We start from the raw sequence: 19,613 nt of genomic DNA on the forward strand, positions 1-19,613 counted from the left end.
TAGTTTTTGAAAAGTGATTTCTGTTAAATAAAATATCTCCTTTTGAAGTGGACTTTGAGCTTTGTAACTTTGCATATCTTTTTTTTATGCTCAAACAGCAACATTACAGACTAACTAAAGTTGAAAAAGTGAAAAAGCATAATAGGACCCCTTTAAGGTCCATTCCTACCAAGGAATAATTTCAATAATCAGTCAATGAGAATAGGAAAGTAAGTCCACACCACAACTACAGTATTATGATAATGACAGTATGGTGACTTATTTTCGCCAAATGAGAAGTCAAATAAGAAGAAAAGTCCAAATTTTGTGATAAATAAAGTCATAATTATGACATGAAAAGTTAAAATTGTGACAATTTTTGTTATAATTATGACTTTTATCCCATAATTTAGTTTTTTTTGTGATAAATATTATTGTATATTTTTGACTTTTAGCTCATAAATTCGACTTATCTCATTATTGACTAAGCATGTCATAATTTTGACCTTGTATCTTAAATTTGACAAGTTTATGTCTGGATTGACATTTCAAATTTGTCATCTAATAATTTCAACTTTTTATGACTATTACAATTAAAATTTTGACTTTTTAAGACTTTTAAGACTGACTTGACCTGACTATCTCATAATTTCAACTTTTTATGTCACAATTATGGTTTATCAAAGCACTTTCAGAACTTTTGTTTCTCCTGCTGATTAATGATAAAAACAATGACGACCAACTAGATTCCACCTGACTTTAAAGAGTTTGAGCATTTAAAGCGTCAGATGACATAACATCAGCGAGTGCTTATTATAAACAGAAAGATACTGTTCTATTACCAAATTTGTTGATGTGGACGCTAATACAGTTATTGTTCTTGGTGTGAATGGCGTGTTCTTGGTGTCAATTTGCATTAAATGAGTGATAAAATCTAGTATTGAATTTATATTGAACGAGCTACCCAAGTCATATTCAGAACACCCTAGCAACATGCTAAAACCCACACCTAGCAATGCATTAGAAATATGACAGAACACCTTAGCAACTGCATAGCAACATGCTTCGATTTTAAAAAGAAAAAAGCAGTTGCAACACACTCTCATGGCAATTCGTTACTATTTTACGTTTTGGCAAACCGGTGGCAAATTCATATGATTTTGAGCAATCTCATTTGTACGTTATTGTAGGATGTGCTTCACTAAGGGTTAAGTTAGGGTAGGGTTAGACCTTCATGCTTAGTTTTTCCCTAAAAATTGTATGTTTTTGTACGACTCAAATCATAAAAATTATTATGAATTCAATACAAATTGCTAAAATATAAAATAGTTAAGTTTTCTCATGAGATCAGGGAAGAACTAGTTCTGCTTTACTTGGCCATTACTGGACAAACAAAGTGTATTCAGGTATCATTTATATGCATATTTATTTTGATCTTCACATCACATCTTCACCTAGCAACCAATGGCTGCAAACTGTCTCACATTTATATCAGAAAAAGTTTCAGATTTATATTCATAATCATAATTCTAGTATTATTATTATTATTATTTTTTTTTTAAGAGACAGGAATGCGCCTGGGTCTCATCTGGTGTTTGTGTGTTTGGCCATTAGAGGGCAGATTAAGTCATATATTTGTGTGTTTCCTTTACCACATATAGGAGACGATACAAGATTAGTACAAATGACAGAGCAGAATGGAGACTGGTGCAATAGTAACTAAATTTCTTCTTAATGTGATGACCTAATTATACTATTGATTATCTAGTATATACATTTTTTTTAGGTTGTTGGAAAATAGTTAACATGAATGAAATGCTGACATCCTCTCTAATAGGTAACATAATTAATTATTAATTATAATTGTATTTTTAAAAATTATTAATTTTTTTAAAATGCATAATGAACATTATCAGTATGTTTTTGATATTTTTTTGAGATTTGAATTTACAGACAGCTTCAAAACATTTTATTTCTAGATAAGAAAACAATACATTTGTTTCCTCAGACTGAGTCTCAGACTATAAATATATTTATGGTTTAAACGGGGGGTATCAAAGAATGATAAACACTTGAGGGCATTCAGAAAGGGTCTGAGAAAAGAATGATGGGACTGAGATGTCACGGGACATTTTTGAAACTCATTTTCCTCATTTTAAGTCCTATGATGAGAATCCAAGTCATTATTCAACATTTCATTGCCTAAAGTGATTGGGTTCAGTTAGTGTATTTCCAACTGGACAAGCAAACAGGTGAAGAATAGGAATCTTTTTAGCAACTTACATTTTTAAAAGCACAAGAGCGTCAAAATTCATGTTTGAGGCATAAATATAACTCGTGTTTTAGAAAAAGAAGTAATTAGGGGAACCTATGCATGCCACCTTGCTATGCCAAGAACTAAAACATGTACTGTATGTTTCTCATCAAACCTAATGGATTTGACAATGAATATACCCAGCCTCATGACCTAACATGCTCTCATCTTCTCTTAGAACATCGAGTCCATCGAGCCAAATATGGTTGTTTTTATTCTTTCACCAAAATTCTGGCTTTTTGAATTGCCAATTTTCTTACCCAGGTTTGGCCTTGGCCTTGATCAGCAAGCAAATGAAAGCTTGTCGTAAACATCCACTGACGTCAACCCCATTTGCACCCAATCACCCACTTGTAAGAAAATGAAACACATGGCATGTGATTACCCTATTAGTAAAAAAAGTATCACCTCTGAGCTGTTATCTCAGTCGGTTGGTATGTGCTGCATGCTGTTCCCATTCCCAAAACACAGCGGGGTTAACAACCTCTGGAAACTCAATTCCTCATAGTGGGGACAGATTATTGGGGCATTAGTCTGTCAGGACATGATGCTTTGCCGTTGTGCTGTAGGGCTTTACATTGAGGAAGCACTAGAAACAAAGAAAATGCAATGGACTATGATTGCTAAGACAACAAACTAATTAAAACTGGTACAAGAGTCATATCAAAATTGCTGTTTAGCATTGTTTTTGCACTACTGAATGGTTCCCTGAGATAACAGCGAGTGTTATTCCCTGAATGTGACTAATTTTCGATAACTGAATCGTATTAATAACCGATAAAGATTATAATAGACTACGAATTTCATTATCGATTAGTCGAATCTGTTCTTTGTGCACGGAAAACCAAAAATGTTACATCACTTTACTGTGGTAAAAGAGGCATTTTTTAAAGTGAGCTTATGTGGGAAAAGAGCACAACACAAAACATGCTTTACATAAAACCCTCAAGTAAACTCATAAGCATATTATTTAACCTGGTTTACCTTGTCAGGTGCTTTAACAGATACGCGTCTTAGTGCAGTTAAATGCATTTGAGAGATGTTTCCCCTAGCGCATAACTTGCCTTTTAATTTTATATCATGCTCTGAAGATATCAGAAAATCACATCAGTATTTACATTTAGCATATTGCTCGTTTGGATTCCTAACAGCAGGTACATCTCTGTAACAGTCATTAGAAGCGCCACAATTCAGATTACAGTACACTACTGTTTTTGCTAAAAATATTTCAGTTGGATTTTTAAAAAAATAAAAAAATAGTTAATTGCGAGTTTATATATTACAATTTGGCATTTTCGTCTCATAATTGCAAGTTATATTATTTCCTATATATTTGGTAGAATTCTGTCTATCTATCTATCCCATGGTGGAAACAAGCTTCCATATTCTAGGGTATGTAGAGGAGTGAATGTACTCTTTTATACCCTTTACCATTTAACACTTTGTGATTTTTTTTTCTTTATTATCCTGTTTATTTTGGTAATTTAAACTTTAACTAAGCTGTAATTGTATTTTTAGAGCAATTTAGAGCAATTAGTATGAAACATGTTTTTATTTAATGAATCAAAGGTAGTGTATTTATCTTCTCATTTATTCTTCATGGTGAGAATATGGCTTTGACAAAAAGTTGTGTTATGCTTGGAGTCTCTAATGAGATTGCAGCTCAATGTGATGGCATGGCCTCTGGTTTTCACTCCATTTTAAAAGGCTATAAAATTGTCCTGCAACTTTGTCCAAACAAGCTGGAATTTATGGAAAAACAGAGAGCAATTCTGTGAAATTTGTCATGATATTGGCCCACAAAATCTGAACATAAAGTCCATGATGTATTTTAGGAAGGAGAGATGGTGAAATGGTAGTGTGGTGTGCAGGTTCAATCCCTGCTTCAGCTACAGCAGCAGTCTGGCCTCGAGCAAGACACTTAACCCCAGACCGATTGTCCCATAATAAAAATATACAGAAGGTCAAATATCAGTGAATCTTCATCTTCATAAAAACATGCTCGTAAGGGTAGGACATTTCTGGGGTTTGCATTTCATTCATCTATAAATGACTGGCAACAAAAATATCTGGTTTTATTGTGCTTTGACAAGGGATTGTAACAAACCGGTAACTACTCAGGCCTGTTTTACAATTCTTTACCATCTATGGTAAAACTCTAGGTACTGTGAATCAAAATTATGGTTGTTAAAAAGTATTTGAAGTCTTGTGTCACAGTAACGACTGAACATAGATGCTTATTTTGTTTTTCTGTTGCATCACTGTGTTGATCTCCAATCATGATATTTTGACATTGTGTTCTGTTGATGTCATTTTGTGAGTTGGTGTCTGAATGTGTAAAAGATTGTGACCTTTTGAAAATATTGTTGCCAGAATCCTAAAAAGAAACCAGATGAAGAACCATCTTATCTATATAGAGAAAACAATAGCTAAAAATTATTATATATGTAAATATGTAAAAAAAAAGACAGTGAATGAACCATTGAGTTCCTACCGGAGACACTCAATAGCTCAGAAAACCAAATCCCTAATTTTGTCAATTAAATAATATATTATTCAAACCTTTAAATATCTCTAAAACATATAATTACTAATAAGAGTTTAAGAGTAATGTATAATCATAGAAAACAAATGCTTCAGAAGCACATTGTTCATTTTTTTTCTGCTGAGAAACGTATCATGGCAGTGACATTTGTAGACATTGGTAACTTTATTTGCATTTTTAAATTACTCACACTGCATTCAAGGTATACATTTTATCATGCATTCTCAGGGAATTAAACCTATGAACTTGCCGGTGCTAGCGCCATGCTCTACTCTACAAACTTTATACACTACAACTCTAGTCCTGAAATTATTTTTATTTATTTATTTGTTTTAAGAAATTATGTCTAGATTTGAAAGAGGAACATTTTTTGGTATCTTGGCTCTTTGGTATCTTGGCTATTTTTTTCCCACATTCATTAATATTTCACATTTTGTTCATAATTAAAATATTAAAAGTCTAAATGAAAGTCTTAAGAATCATTATATTTTGCTTGCATTGCTTACAAGTAATGAAATAAGTGTTTATTCTATTTTTTGGCCTCATAACTAAAAGCTACAACCTTGCTCAATGTCATGACTAGTTTCTTTCACCAGCAGAATTAGTTACTATCAAGCAAATATTGAAAACGTAAGATACAAAACACGAGATAAAAAGCCAAATTATTAAGGTATGTATATTAATTTGTCACAAAAATAAGTTATTTCATGTATCAAACATTTTTATGTCAAAATATATTTCTTAAACATGGACAAAACTGCATTATTAAAAATAAACAGTTGTTGCTAGTCAAAGAACTTCAACAGGAATGGACACTTCACAGGGCAGTGCCACAAATCTCTCTGACCTTATAATTTATGGCAGGACCAGGACCTGTGAGCAGTGGAAAGAGTAATATAGTCTTCTGAGTCATCTTTTACCCTGAAGACCGTCTCGGTTACGTATGTAACCCTCGTTCCCTGAAGGAGGGAACGGAGACGTCACGTCGGATGACCGACGAATTGGGATCTCGCTTAGAGGGACCAATCTACTTCGAGTGTAAACTAAACGAGCCAATGCACATTGGCATGCGATTATTGCATCCAGCTGCTGCTGATCACAGCGTGAGTATAAGTAGGCAGCAGATGCAACGCATATTCAGGTTTTCGCTGAGGAGCCAAGCCGGTGACCCGGCCGCTCAGCGGTGGTACAGGAGCTGTGGCGACGGGACGTGACGTCTCCGTTCCCTCCTTCAGGGAACGAGGGTTACATACGTAACCGAGACGTTCAACTCCGCTTGCCACCAGGTTTGGCGGGGGCCTGGACGGGCGGGACGGCTATGCTCTGCGACCGGCTCCATGGCGCAGCTTTGCTGGAGGCTGCAAGAGCGGGGCGGTGGCAGGGGGGCCACCCTCGGCGACGGCAGCAGCTGCACGCCGGGGCAGGATGTACCTGATGGCCTCAGTCTGCTTTGGTCAATCGCATGCCAATGTGCATTGGCTCGTTTAGTTTACACTCGAAGTAGATTGGTCCCTCTAAGCGAGATCCCACTTCGTCGGTCATCCGACGTGACGTCGAGAGTGACCGACTGAAAGGGAACTCAATTCTTGTCTCATCAGGGCTGAGAATGTTTTTCTCTTGCTCTCAGGGTCCTATAAAAGCCATTTGTCAAACTCCAGGGGGCTAAGTTTGCCATTAGCTTCTCTCAAAGTAATGTCCATCCAGACACTCCGCCATAAAGAGCTGATTGATAGCGTCCTACTGAGATGGTTGTTCTTCCTAATGTTCTCCCATCTCATTACAATCTTTACCTGAATTTACACAGCCAAGATTAGTGGTAAACAACTGGCCAGTCCATATTTTTTAATGGGTGTGCCCCAGGGTTATGTTTTGGACCCTATTGTATTCTGTCCACAAGTCCAAATTTAAAGTACATGGAGCAACATATTGGTACATAATTATTTTTTAAAATAAAAGTAAAAATGATAGAATTTAAAAATTCAATATGTTGTTTGTTTTCCTTTTTATTGAAGTATTTTTTATATCTGCCTGTGCAAAACTCACAGTCGCAAGGGTGTTCTTGGTGACTGTCAAGGTGTTGCTATGAAGCTTCTAAAATGTTTGAGATGGTTGCTAGGGTATTGTTAAGGGTGTTCTGAGACTAGTTTATGTGTGCTTTTCTGTATTTGAGAGGGCAGGACTATGTAAGTGGGAGACAACAGGAATGTGGGTAGTGTCTTGAAACTCTTGCTGTGTGTGTGTGTTTGTGTGAGGGAGTGCAGGTCTCTGCATTCCCATGGTGAGTCATATGTCAGTGCATAGTCCTGTGAGATGACAGGGTTTGTTTCCTGTGATCATTAGCATTTTCTTTTCATCTGTGAGTTGAGGCGAACAAAAAGAGAAAGGTCGAGCGATAAAAACCCAGTAAGCTTTTTCTCTAACATTCATTAAAAACCATACCACCACTAGATTAAAAAATCTATGATGCTCCATTACAATTCTTCAATGGTGCTATAAGCTATTTTTTTTAATATTTTCTTTTTTTGAAAATAGGTGTCCTGACAAATTGTAGTGCACTGCATGCTTGCCCAGGGATGGATTGTGGTTTAGACTCTAGTGTTGTATCTCGTAGCTGGAGACAGATGGATGCAGGTGCTGAAGTCTCTAACATACCCTGTGAGGATTATGAAATGCAAAGGTTTCAACGCAGCAGTTTATTACTGTCAGACTGGTGTTGGTGTGCTTCAACTTCACTAAAACCAGACATCATGCTGAGCATAGGTGGTGAGAAAACATGAATAAGCATGCCTTAATGCATGGAATTAAATGAATAGTTCACCCAAAAATTTTAATTTGCTGAAAATGTACTCACCCTCAGGCCATTTAGGATGTAAATGAGTTTGTTTCTTCATGAGAAACAGACTTGTTTGCAAATTTGGAGAAATTAGCATTGCATCACTTGCGCACCAATGGATCTTCTTGAGTCCAAACAGCTGATAAAAACATCACAATAACCCACAAGTAATCCACTCCACTCCAGTCCAACAATTAATGTCTGTTGAAGTGAAAAGCTGTGTGTTTGTAAGAAACAAATTCACAATTTAGACATTTTAACTTCAAAACATTGTTTCTGACTAAAGAATGTCCTCTATCATAATATTGCTTTCTCCAAAGGAAAAGTCTGACTCAGGAGAGACGTTTGCACAGATCAAGCACCGCTCACAAGTGACAGCAGTCCAAAAACAGTTCTAAACAAATATGTCAGTGGGTTGTGATGTGAGAGGACAACAGAAGATGGACTTTTACAATGGAGGAAGCATTATTATGGATTATGGTTTATTGATTATGGTTTATTTTGGACAGTTTAAAGTTAAAAAGCCTTAATAATAGATTTACTGTATTTCTTACAAACATGCAGCTTTTTGTTTCACAAGATGTTAATTGATGGACTGGAGTGGTGTGGATTATTGGGATGTTTTTACCAGCTGTTTGGACTCTCATTCTGACGGCACCCATTCACTGCAGAGGATCCACTGGTGAACAAGTGATGGAATGCTACATTTCTCCAAATCTGTTCCACAGAAACAAGTTCATCTACATCTTGGATGGCCCGAGAGTGAGTATATTTTCAGCAAATATTAATTTTTGGGTGAAGTATTCCATTAATATTCTGTATTTTTTAAATTTCCATGTATCAATTCCAAAAGTTTTTATAGAACATTTCTATAGACAAGAAATTAATATTAAGATGCAGTACTGCTAGTTGGGTTTTTCGATTGTTGCTGTGCAATCAAAAATAGTTGCAAAACAAGGCAAAATCAAGGCAAAATGTTTCATTCCTGAATGTATCAGTGTTTAACAAATCGATTGTACGAATAATTCAGTGACTCACTCATACAGTCACATTTTCAGATGTCTCACTCATAAGACAGTCACTTGTCGTCACCTGGCATAATGATAACCTGGCACCAGGCCGTAACCTGTAGAAAGAATCACTGAAAAATCCCCATCACAAATGGACAGACAATTCGAGGACTGGAACTAACTATAGTATAATAAAAAGTAGTTGCCGTCTCTACTACAATTCCTAATTTCATGCTTGCAAAATAAGTTTGTCATCAAATGTAGTACATAGTGTATCTTTCCACCTCAGGTTCAATTGAGGGCTGCAACTGACATGACTTCTTCCCTACAACTTTACTATTGGCCTGCGAGCTTCTTTCGTCAAAGAGTGATTTCATGTTTCACATGACATGACTTATATTTGTGAGTCTGTGAGTTGAACTGTCATTAGCACAGCTGTGCTGGTGTGAGACAGTATTGACATGTTTGGCAAGATTTTGGCCGACATCCTGGAACCCGTTGTAACTTTTTTTTTTACGATCATTCTGTCTGTTGGTTTCTGTTGATGTCACTACAGTATGTATGCAAAACAGTATTTAATACTCACATCAAAAACAACAACTACAGAAAAAAAAGCAGGTGTTTTTAGTTACAGTAAATTTTTACTTTGTCTCAGATGTTTCTCAGTTTAAGTTTCAATTTGTTCTCCATTTAATCTCATTACTGTCAAGGAGAAACAATCTAGATTTTATGTGATCCTTTCTTTCCAATGAAGAGATATTAATCTCACAATGTGGAAATAACGGCATTCTTTGGAAAACATGTCATGTTTGGAGCACTAATGGAGATCTGTTAGTGCTGATTGCAAGTTCTTTTTTATGTGCTGTGACTTTGACTCGCAATCACATTCAGTATCAGATTATTCACCCACTGAAACTGTCATGGTCTAGACTGCAGAGTTTCCAAACCAGTTTTGTCATATATACTGACACGACCCCAGCAGTTAAAAACTCCTTCATGCAGCACCAAACCAGAAATGTGTTCCTTTCAGTGTTGTTATTGTTAACTAAAACTAGAACTAAATTGTTAACAGAAATAAATATGAAATAACAAACAAACAAACAATACATAAATAAATAATTCGATTTATTAAAGTTGAAATATTAAAACTAAAACTTAAAATAAATTAAAGACAAGAAATATAAAAAAAACTAATAAAAAAAGACAAAAGCAAATTATTAAAACTAGTATTTGTTAACCGAATTAACGCTGAAATAACAATGTATAAATATTAGATGAAAAACAAAACTTAAAAATAACAAAAAATAAATACTTAAATTTCTAAAACTTAAATAAAACTAAATGAAAGATACAAATATTAAAATCAGTAATGAAAATGACAAAAGCTAGCTATTAAAAATCTAAACATTTAAAATTAGATAAACTTTAAACATCTTTTAAAAAATAGAAATACTAAAATTACTTAAAAACTTACAATTTATTAAAGACTAATATTAAAAATAATAATAATTATAAAAATGACAAAAGCACATAATAAAAATATTAAAACTTAAACTGAAATTAAAATGAAAACTAAACATATAAAAATAAGCTAACCAAAATATTTTTTAAATACTAAAATATTTTATAAATAATACTGAAACTACACTGGTACCTTTAATTGATATAAAATATATTCGCTACCATTAATATTGTTAACATTTCCATTATTATGATTCACTTTTAATACAAAAAAAAATAAATAAAAAAAATATCAATATTGAGGGTAAAAATCTGACTCTTGAGCATTCTCTCACAATGAATCAGTGTGAATGTGTGAAACAATTTGCAAAATAGATAGTTAGACAGACAGACAAACAGACAGACAAACAGACAGACAGACAAACAGACAGACAAACAGACAGACAGACAGACAGACAGACAGACAGACAGACAGACAGAGAGAGAGAGATAGATAGATAGATAGATACAAGGCAACTAAATCTGTAACAGAAGCTCAAACAGAAACTTCAGCTGTATTTTAACTGAAGGGCTTCAGTTTCTCCTGATGTCTTTCTCTGTGTGGGCCAGTGTTCAAGCGAGGGCCGGACTTGTCAAACAAGGCTCAGTAAAGGGCTGTGGACTGCAGTGCTGAGTGCCAGTATTGTCTGGAGAGAGACCCAAACAGTCTACAGGCCTCAATGCTGTGTAGTTTACCATAGTAACCGGGTTAACAAGCTGTTGCTTCAGTGGATTGAGACAGCCGTGTGTTTGTGTGTGTGAATGTGCCTGTGTGTGGTGAAAAATGAGATCAGAGACGGTGTAAACATGTTGATATGGAAATCTGCTTTGAGCAAATCAATGGAAAAATTACACACTTCACTTTTAATTAAAGTATAAATTTTGTTTATAGAGTACAGAGTTTAATATGGTGAATGAATGTTTTAGGGAAATGTAATCTTTATGTGCTGTGACTGGTCACCATTTCTCATAATTTGTAGATCATTAACAAATAAAAACAAATATTCCATGTAGTCGCTCATGAAAAAAGTATCTCTGTATAACTGAAAACACTCTGTAATTACATGCTTCCTAAACTGTGGGCATTAAAATAAATATACAGGCTAAATATTTCCCCTAAATATTTATCTTTGTTTGAAAATCTGAGTCTGGAACAAGGATAAAACTATTACATCTATAAATTAAAGTCATAGAGTCATTAAAGGCATGATGTGCCTCTGTGACACATTTCTTTTGTTTGTCTATGGTAAGTTGCTTTGGATAAAAAGCGTAAATCATAAATAATGTAAATGAATGAAGTGCCCAAATTTGAAGAAACACGTACACTGCCTTTCAAAATTTGGGGTTGGTAAGATTTTGTAATATTTTTGAAAGAAGTCTCTTCTGCTCACCAAGGCTGCATTTATTTGATCAAAATATAATAAAAACAGAAATATTATTAATATTTAAAATAGCTATTTTCTATTTGAATATATTTAAAAATGTCATTTATTCCTGTGATCAAAGCTGCATTTTCAGCATCCTTACTCCAGTCTTCAGTGTCACATGATCCTTCAGAAATCACTCTAATACGCTGATTTGCTGCTCAAGAAACATTTTTGATTATTATCAATGCTGAAAACAAACCACTTAATATTTTTATGGAAACCATGATCATTTTTTCATCAGATTTGATGAAAACAAAGTTCTAAAGAACAGCATTCATTTGAAATATAATTTATTTGTAACATTACAAAAGTCTTACTGTCAATTTTGATACATTTAATGCATCCACGCTGAATAAACATATTAATTTCTTTCTAAAAAAAAAAATAAAAAATCTCGCTGACCTAAAAATACAGTGTAATTGTCATCATCAAGAATAATTAATACTGTAGGTATATAAGGGACAAACAATAGAAAGTATCAAAATGCTTGCTGAAGTTTGTTTGTAAGCATGTCTGAGAGCTTTGTTACCAATGTAAACACAGTCAAAGAAAGGCTGAGTTCTGGGTTTGGGATGGATTCATAGCATGGGGTGGGGGGTATCAACTTACATTTTCCCCTGGGACAGCCACATGACCCTGGAAAAGAGGGAAAAGGAGGGGGAAAAGATGTTAGGTTATGGTCTGAGCTCTCTCAATGAGAACAACATGCAGGAAAGCGAGGGGGAAAAACAGAGGGAGGAGAGGAGGAGGGGACAGAGTGTGACTAAAGCCAGTCTCTGAAACCAGATCGGGTGCCGCGTGGATCTCTCCTCAAAAGCTGAGCGTCCAAGGAAAGAGCGTCAGCGTCTGTGAGGGAGTCTTTGTGAATCAGATTCCACGGAATACAAAACTTCCAAGAATTCCAAGCTCGGAGAAGAAAGAACAATGTCAAGTGCAATCGTGAGACGAAGCTCCAGTAAGCAAGGCTTGCAGAACCTCCTGAGGTGAGGACTTTGTGTGCCAAACTTTTGCATCAAATCATTTACGGCTTACAGATGGGATCTCAGGTGTGATGATGGGCATATGTTTTGTTTTCTTTGTTCTTTTGCAATTGCTAATGTCAGTTTTATGGCTAATGATACAACATGGGTTTTTCTTGTTTGAAATGAAGGGGATTCATGTTAATATATAATGCACTGATGTTACAGCTTATATTTCAATGCCATGTTGTGTGTTATTTAAGAACCTGGCATCCTTTGTTATGGGAAGACAGATATTTTTATTTTTTTTGCATTTGGGTAATGAATATGTCTGTATTGGTGTAGATAACATATAACATTAAGAGTTTAGGTTATATTTTACATATATGTACATGACGGAAACTTTATCTTAGGTCCTTTAACTGGTAATCATTTATTTTATTTTTTTATAATATTTTTCTAAATTTTTATTGTTTTTAATAATTTTTTTAATCAAAAATTGTAATAATTATAATAAGAATCCTTTTTAAATCACATTTTTGTCTTTTATAGTCTGATATGGATTTGTTGCACAACAAATTTTTAAAAGAATGAATATTCCCTCAGTTCACAAATGTCTCTTAATTAATATAAGATCATACTTTTTTAAATCACGTTTAGTTTAATATAGTTTTGTGAACCAATAATATGAATATATGAATGAAACGGTATGAATATTCCCTCAATTCACAAATGTCTCTCATAAGCTCTTAAAACGGTTACATTTCTATTTTTCTAAAACTACCCTGGAAAAAAATGGCTGGTAAACTTTATATTAAATTACAAAGAAATGGCAAGTAACACATTGAATATGGAAGCATGCTTCTGCCACAGGATAAAAAATAAAAAAAGTATTTTTTTTATCTCACAATTCAGACTTTTTTTCTTGCAATTCTGGGGAAAAAGTCAGAATTGAGAGATATATAAAAAAAACTCAAAATGCTGAGGAAAAAGTCAAAATGTTGACTTTTGTGTTGAATGTTGTGTAAAATGTTAACTCAAGATATAAACTAGAAAAATCTGAAAAAACTAACAAAAACACAAAAAAATGGAATAATAGCTATAAAATCTGAATAGTGCGAATTTTGAAGCAGAAAGACTGAAATAGTATTTTCTTGAAAAACATACTTCAATAATCTTCATTTCAAAAATATTTTTGCAGTGTACCTGTTCACACGCATGTTAACGTTTACATTCTTGATAGACATTTTTTAACAAGATAACTTGAAAATGCCAACATTGTGGTTGTTGTGACTGTTTAACAAATACCTGGCAAAACGACCTAAAGAAGATCAATTTAAGATATATATATACACAGTAATTAACTCATAGAGAGTTTATTGTTTCTTCCAGAGGTGCTGTGGGCTTGTGGATGGATGACGGGACAGGAGAAGGGAGGAAGGGAGGGTTGAGAGCACCCTCAGGCCCCCTAATTAAACATGTGACCTGTTGACATTCATTGTGACACTGTAATATGAGCGCTTCTCTGTGAAGGTGCTGCAAACTAACTACAATTTAGGTTGAAAACTGTAGGTTTGTTTACTGAAAACAATGAAGCTGCTATTTAACTATGTATTAATTCAAATACTGAAAACGACCCGACTGTATTTTTCCACAAACACCAACGTGTCAGTTCAGAATTCAACAAAATTCAACAGCTTAGTTCAACTAAAAATTAAACTACAGTCATTTGTTTATCCTTCATGTCTTTCGAAACACCTGTGACTGTCTTTCTCCCGTGGAACACTAAAGGAGTGGTTTAGTGAGTAAATGATGACAGGGATTTCATTTTAAATAGTATAATCCGGCATACGAACAACCAAGCATATGGCAAAAGACTAAACAAACAACGTAACCTCTGGGGATGTGTATGCAATATTTATTTCTGTACAGACAGGATTTGAGCTGGATCAGGTGTGCTTTGTCAAACACAAACAGGTTGCATTAATGGCAGACAGGATTTATTTCCCCAAGGCTTTTCAGAGTTGCCAAAAACAGCCTTTTCTCACACTCAGCAAGCTGCTTTCTCTATTAACAGCCTTCATTCATCAGAACCGTTGTGTGGTTTGCTGAGACACATACCGGATACGTCAATTACAAAGCTGTGTGTACAATATTTTGTATACACTTGTCACAGTATTTTGAAAACCATTACAGTGCTTATATATATTGTATAGTACACACAGTATGTCAATCTGACACTTACCGCAAAATCAGATGAAAATCATTCTACCAACCATTTTACACTGTACATTTTTTTTATAAAGTTGTAAATAAAACGAAAATTATTGGAGCACATTTTACAAGACAATACTATATCAGTCTTTCTAATTCAAAATTTCAGTGAGTATTTGATGTACTACAAGCAGTTTCTGTGTAATTATTTGTGAAATTGAATTGCTTAAGGAAGCTTGTTTCCAATACAGGATAAAAAAAAAGTAAAATAAAATTAAAAATAAAATAAATGAAAAAAAAAAAAACTTTTTAGGTTACAATTTACACTTTTTTACCTTGCAGTTCTTAGTTTACATTTCAGAAAGTCAGAATTGCATGCTATAATCTATAAGATATAAAGACATAAATAACACAGAGAAAAAAGTCAAAATTGTGAAATGCTAAATTGAGATATTTATAACTATAAAAATCAGAAAAAAATTCAAACTGTAAAATCATAATTGCGAGTTTATATCTCATAATCGCAATTCTTCAGATTTGTGAGAACTAAATTTGCAATTGCGAGAAAAAATTGAATTGTGAGATAAAAATTAGCTATTACCTTTATTCCGTGGTGGAAACAACAACATCGAAACAAACAAACAAACAAAAAACAAAACAAACAAACTGAATTGTGAAATGTAAACTCGGAATTCTGAGAAAAAAATCTGAATTGAAAGACGACAATTTTTGACAATTTTCAGAGTTTACATCTCACAATTCTGAAAAGAAAAGTTGTGAGATATAAACTATAAAATCAGAATTGCTCAGAATATAAATCAGAAGTTTATATCTCACAATTGCATTTTTATTTCTCACAATTGTGAAAATTTTTTGTTGTCCAGCGTAGAATTGGCAGTGCAGTTTTAGTTTTGTCGTTTTGATTTTGCGATGTAAAAATTTCACACCATTGTTTTTAACTTGCTCTTTCTCATTGTGGTCTAGGCTATGACCCCCTGATCCATGGACTTTACGCGAGCTGCTCTTCTATTTACGATACTCTGATAAGAGCTGCTGGAATGCAGGGGGTTTAGCCGTTTGACTGAAAGGGGGAATAAACTACCATCCCTGTGGCAGTGTGCTTTTCCGAAGGTTTTAGGGAGCAGAGTAGAATAAACACCGAGTGCACTGTGTTATGTTTAGTTAAGCATTACAAGAGTCTTTAGAGAAGTATATAGGGGGGTTGGGGTAAGATGTGCCACTGAAGATATTCTCTATAGGCAATGAGAAACAAGGTAAAATTAGGGTTAGTACTGTATATATATCAGGATGTCGATTAACTGAAATGAGAAGAAAGTGTCTATTCCTGGAATAAAATATACATTTCAAATAAAAAATATAAAACATATATCAGAAAAAAATAGCAACAATTTACTAATACTTAATCAAATTCCAGTCTTTTTGGTGCGTATTATGCAATTGTTCATACATTAGCTACTAGAAAAAAATGATAATATTCAAAATATTTACATGTAGTGAAACGTTTTGCAATTGTATTTGCAATAAAAATACTATTTGTAAGTATAATTTACTGCATTTGGAGGCAAAGCTTATGATCAAAATTTTGGGAAATGTAGTTTATGGCTAATGTTTAAAAATTGTAATAATTTAAATTTTATCAGTTCATCAACATGTATGAAACACATTTTTAGATCTGAATAAAGAGATGGCACATCTTACCCCACTCTCCCCATAATGTAAATACATTAACTTTTTGTAGATTTTTAACAGGAAAGTTAATTTATCTGAATTGGATGCAGTCACTTATGAATCGATTCTCTCTTTTTGTAGTGTGCTAAGAAATAAATCATTTTTAGAGCTCTTCCATTAAATGACACAATTACAGATATTTCAGATCTCATGATTCATAATGCAGCACTTTCCACAGCTTAGATCAGCGCTTTGAAATGTCGTCAGCCGTTCAGGGAACACTGGGAAACGTTTGTGAGGTTTGCAGTGATGTGACCACACACTGACAGCAGGAAGATACTAACATGCCTGAGTTAATAACTCTCCTTTGCTCTTTAAATTTGTTGTTAAGATGACATCATCTGACTCTGACCTCACAGCTGCCCTTCAATGCAGATACAAAATGAAAGAGGAGCAAATAACAACATCCATCATTTAGACCTCAAAGAGCAGGATTTGCTTCCATGTAAACAAACACAAAACAAGGACTCGCTTTCCTGAAAACGAGAACAAAAGGGAACATTTAAATGGTTTCAATTAAGAACAACAATTTGTTCTGTCATACAGAGGATCAGAAAAGAGTAAGTTAAAGGGATAGTTCATCCAAAAATGAAAATGTTATGTTTATCTGCTTACCCCCAGGGCATCCAAGATGTAGGTGACTTTGTTTCTTCAGTAGAACACATATGATGATTTTTAACTTTAACCGTTGCAGTCTATCAGTCGTATAATGCATGGCAATGGTAACAAAATCTATGAGAGTAAAAAAAACATGCACAGACAAATCCAAATTAAACCCTGCGGCTCGTGACGACACATTGATGTCCTAAGACACGAAACGATCGGTTTGTGTCAGAAACCGAACAGTATTTATATCATTTTTTACCTCTAATACACCACTATGTCCAACTGTCTTTGGGCGCGTGCACGGCATCCGGTGCGTGAGGTGTATACGCGCTCTGGCGTTAAGTTTACGTTAATGGGTGTGTTGATATCCAGCCGAAGAGCAATCAACCATAACTTCAGGCGAGCAGGCTCAGAAGTTGGGAATACGTGGAAAGTCACCACTCCCGAATGAGTTCGCGCGAGAGAACGTAATCTTTTAGTTTTAAGTCGGTTTGAACAATCCGAATAAGCGCAAGTAAGTACCATTTCAAGGTGGTACAGCAGGAACTTTTAACATTTTAGTCGGAAAAATTGAACACATTAAAATGGATGTTAAGTGTTTTTACAATTGCATCTGGCACCATAAACTATAGGTGTTTTTCAACCACGTTGAAAGCGTACATCACGGAGACGACTATTTGACATCTGCAAGACGTATTTTTTAGAGTGTTTGCTCATCTGCAGTACGTCTATAGGACGTTTCCTATCAGATGTCAAATAGACGTTTAGAAGATGTCTGTAAGATGTTTATGATTTAGAGTGTATGTAAAGCTGACATCTTAAAGACGTCTATCAGATGTTTGTACACAGCAGATGCTTTCCAGATGAAGCAATCTTTAACAGACATCTTGCAGACGTACGTGTGCTATCTGGGTCGTCTTGTATTGAATGAATGACTTGCAGTTGCTTTGTCACTGTTGGCTTAAGGGGATAGTTCACCAAAAAAAAAAAAAAAAGATCTGTCATCATTTACTCACCTTCATGTTGTTTCAAACCTGTAAGCATTTCTTTCTTCTGTGGAACATAACAAATAATAAAAAAAAATACAGAAATGTCTCAAAACTGGAACAGAAATTATATGAAACATTCTTAAAAATATATTTTTGTGTGTTCTGCAAAAGAATTAAAGTCATACAGGTTTCGACTGACATGAAGGTGAGTAAATAATGACAGAATTTTTATTTTTGGGTGAGCAATCACTTTTAGCCTTCCACCAGTAAAAACAACACCTTGTCTGGCGATCATATATCAGACAATTGACATTTACTGAGCAGTTTCACTTTAATAATTAAGGTTAAGAGCTGGAAAGGGAAACTCAGGTCGGAGGTCAACTTCCATGTGACCGATTTGAGACTGACCCATCTAGCTCAGCCGGTGCTCTGCAAGACTTGGCTGTGGTAAATTAGGGCAGGCAACAATGACGAAAAACATTTCCCAATCCATCATGCCCTCCAAATCCTTTCAGCCTCAGGGCACCAGGCTGTGGAAGTTTAGTCAACACATTGTCAGGGGAGGTGATACATGCTGAATGTAAGCCAGGCTCTTGTTTTCTTTTCCCTTTCTCTCTCTCACACACTTTATTGTTTCCATTTAATTCAGTAATGGGTCTGAGAAACATTTTGTCAGTCTGCGTTTGACAATACGCTCACCATGACTGAAAATCTGTTTTCACTCCCAAAACTCTTGGAAGATGGTGTTTCCAGACATGAAGGAAAAAGAAAAGCAGGCTACATAATCAGACTGATAGTGGCAAATAAATCAGATATTGAATGACATCACTGGCAGGACTGTCAGTGTGGATTCAGGTGGATTCTGCCAAAAAATGAAGTAATCCTGTCTGGGTGATTAACAGCCTATAATAATCAGAGACACGGGAACTGTGTGTGTGGCACGTCAGATCTTGCCATAAGCCCTTTGTGAAACTGTATGGTTGATGGTTTTTGGATCTGTATGGTTTCAGATGTGGTTTGGTCTTTATACTGTAGTCGGGTTATGAGTAGAAACTGGTTTGTACTTAAAGAACCCCAGTATTGCTGCAGGCCGAGTGCCACAGGTAACTGCAGCCATACTGACATTCAGAACATCTAGATTGCAATGATGATAGCACTTTTCCACAATGGTTCAATAAATAGGAAATTATTCATCTTAATAACTTGTTTCAGACTAAATCTAGCCAGTTATATTATATATTTTTCTTTGCTAGTGAAAACAATAGGGCTGGGTAAAAAATATCGATATCTCGATTTTAATCGATTCTCATTTTTACGGAACGATATCAATTCTTAAATCCCAAGAATCGATTATTCTAGCCTGTTTTCAGTTAATGGACGCAACATTGAAGGGCACCTCCCATCCAATATATCACAATAAGCATTGTGCTTTGATACTTTTAATATGAAACAAAGTCTCAGATTTCAAATTCTGTCCATTGTATTGCA

At 34.7% G+C, this 19,613-nt stretch overlaps 1 protein-coding gene across 1 annotated transcript in view; it reads left to right on the forward strand.

The window, feature by feature from the left end:
- The first annotated feature begins 12,363 nt into the window (after positions 1-12,363).
- Positions 12,364-19,613, forward strand: part of LOC107742064 (caldesmon, smooth muscle-like) — a 32,555-nt gene continuing 25,305 nt past the window's right edge. Inside the window, exon 1 of the mRNA XM_016554921.1 lies at positions 12,364-12,591. Within this exon, the coding sequence (XP_016410407.1) occupies positions 12,533-12,591 (59 nt within the window). The 5' untranslated portion in view covers positions 12,364-12,532. The remainder of the gene's footprint in view (positions 12,592-19,613) is intronic.

The sequence above is a fragment of the Sinocyclocheilus rhinocerous genome, unplaced genomic scaffold (assembly GCF_001515625.1).
Source record: "Sinocyclocheilus rhinocerous isolate Xijiao unplaced genomic scaffold, SAMN03320098_v1.1 scaffold135, whole genome shotgun sequence".
In the NCBI taxonomy this organism is placed as follows: domain Eukaryota; kingdom Metazoa; phylum Chordata; class Actinopteri; order Cypriniformes; family Cyprinidae; genus Sinocyclocheilus; species Sinocyclocheilus rhinocerous.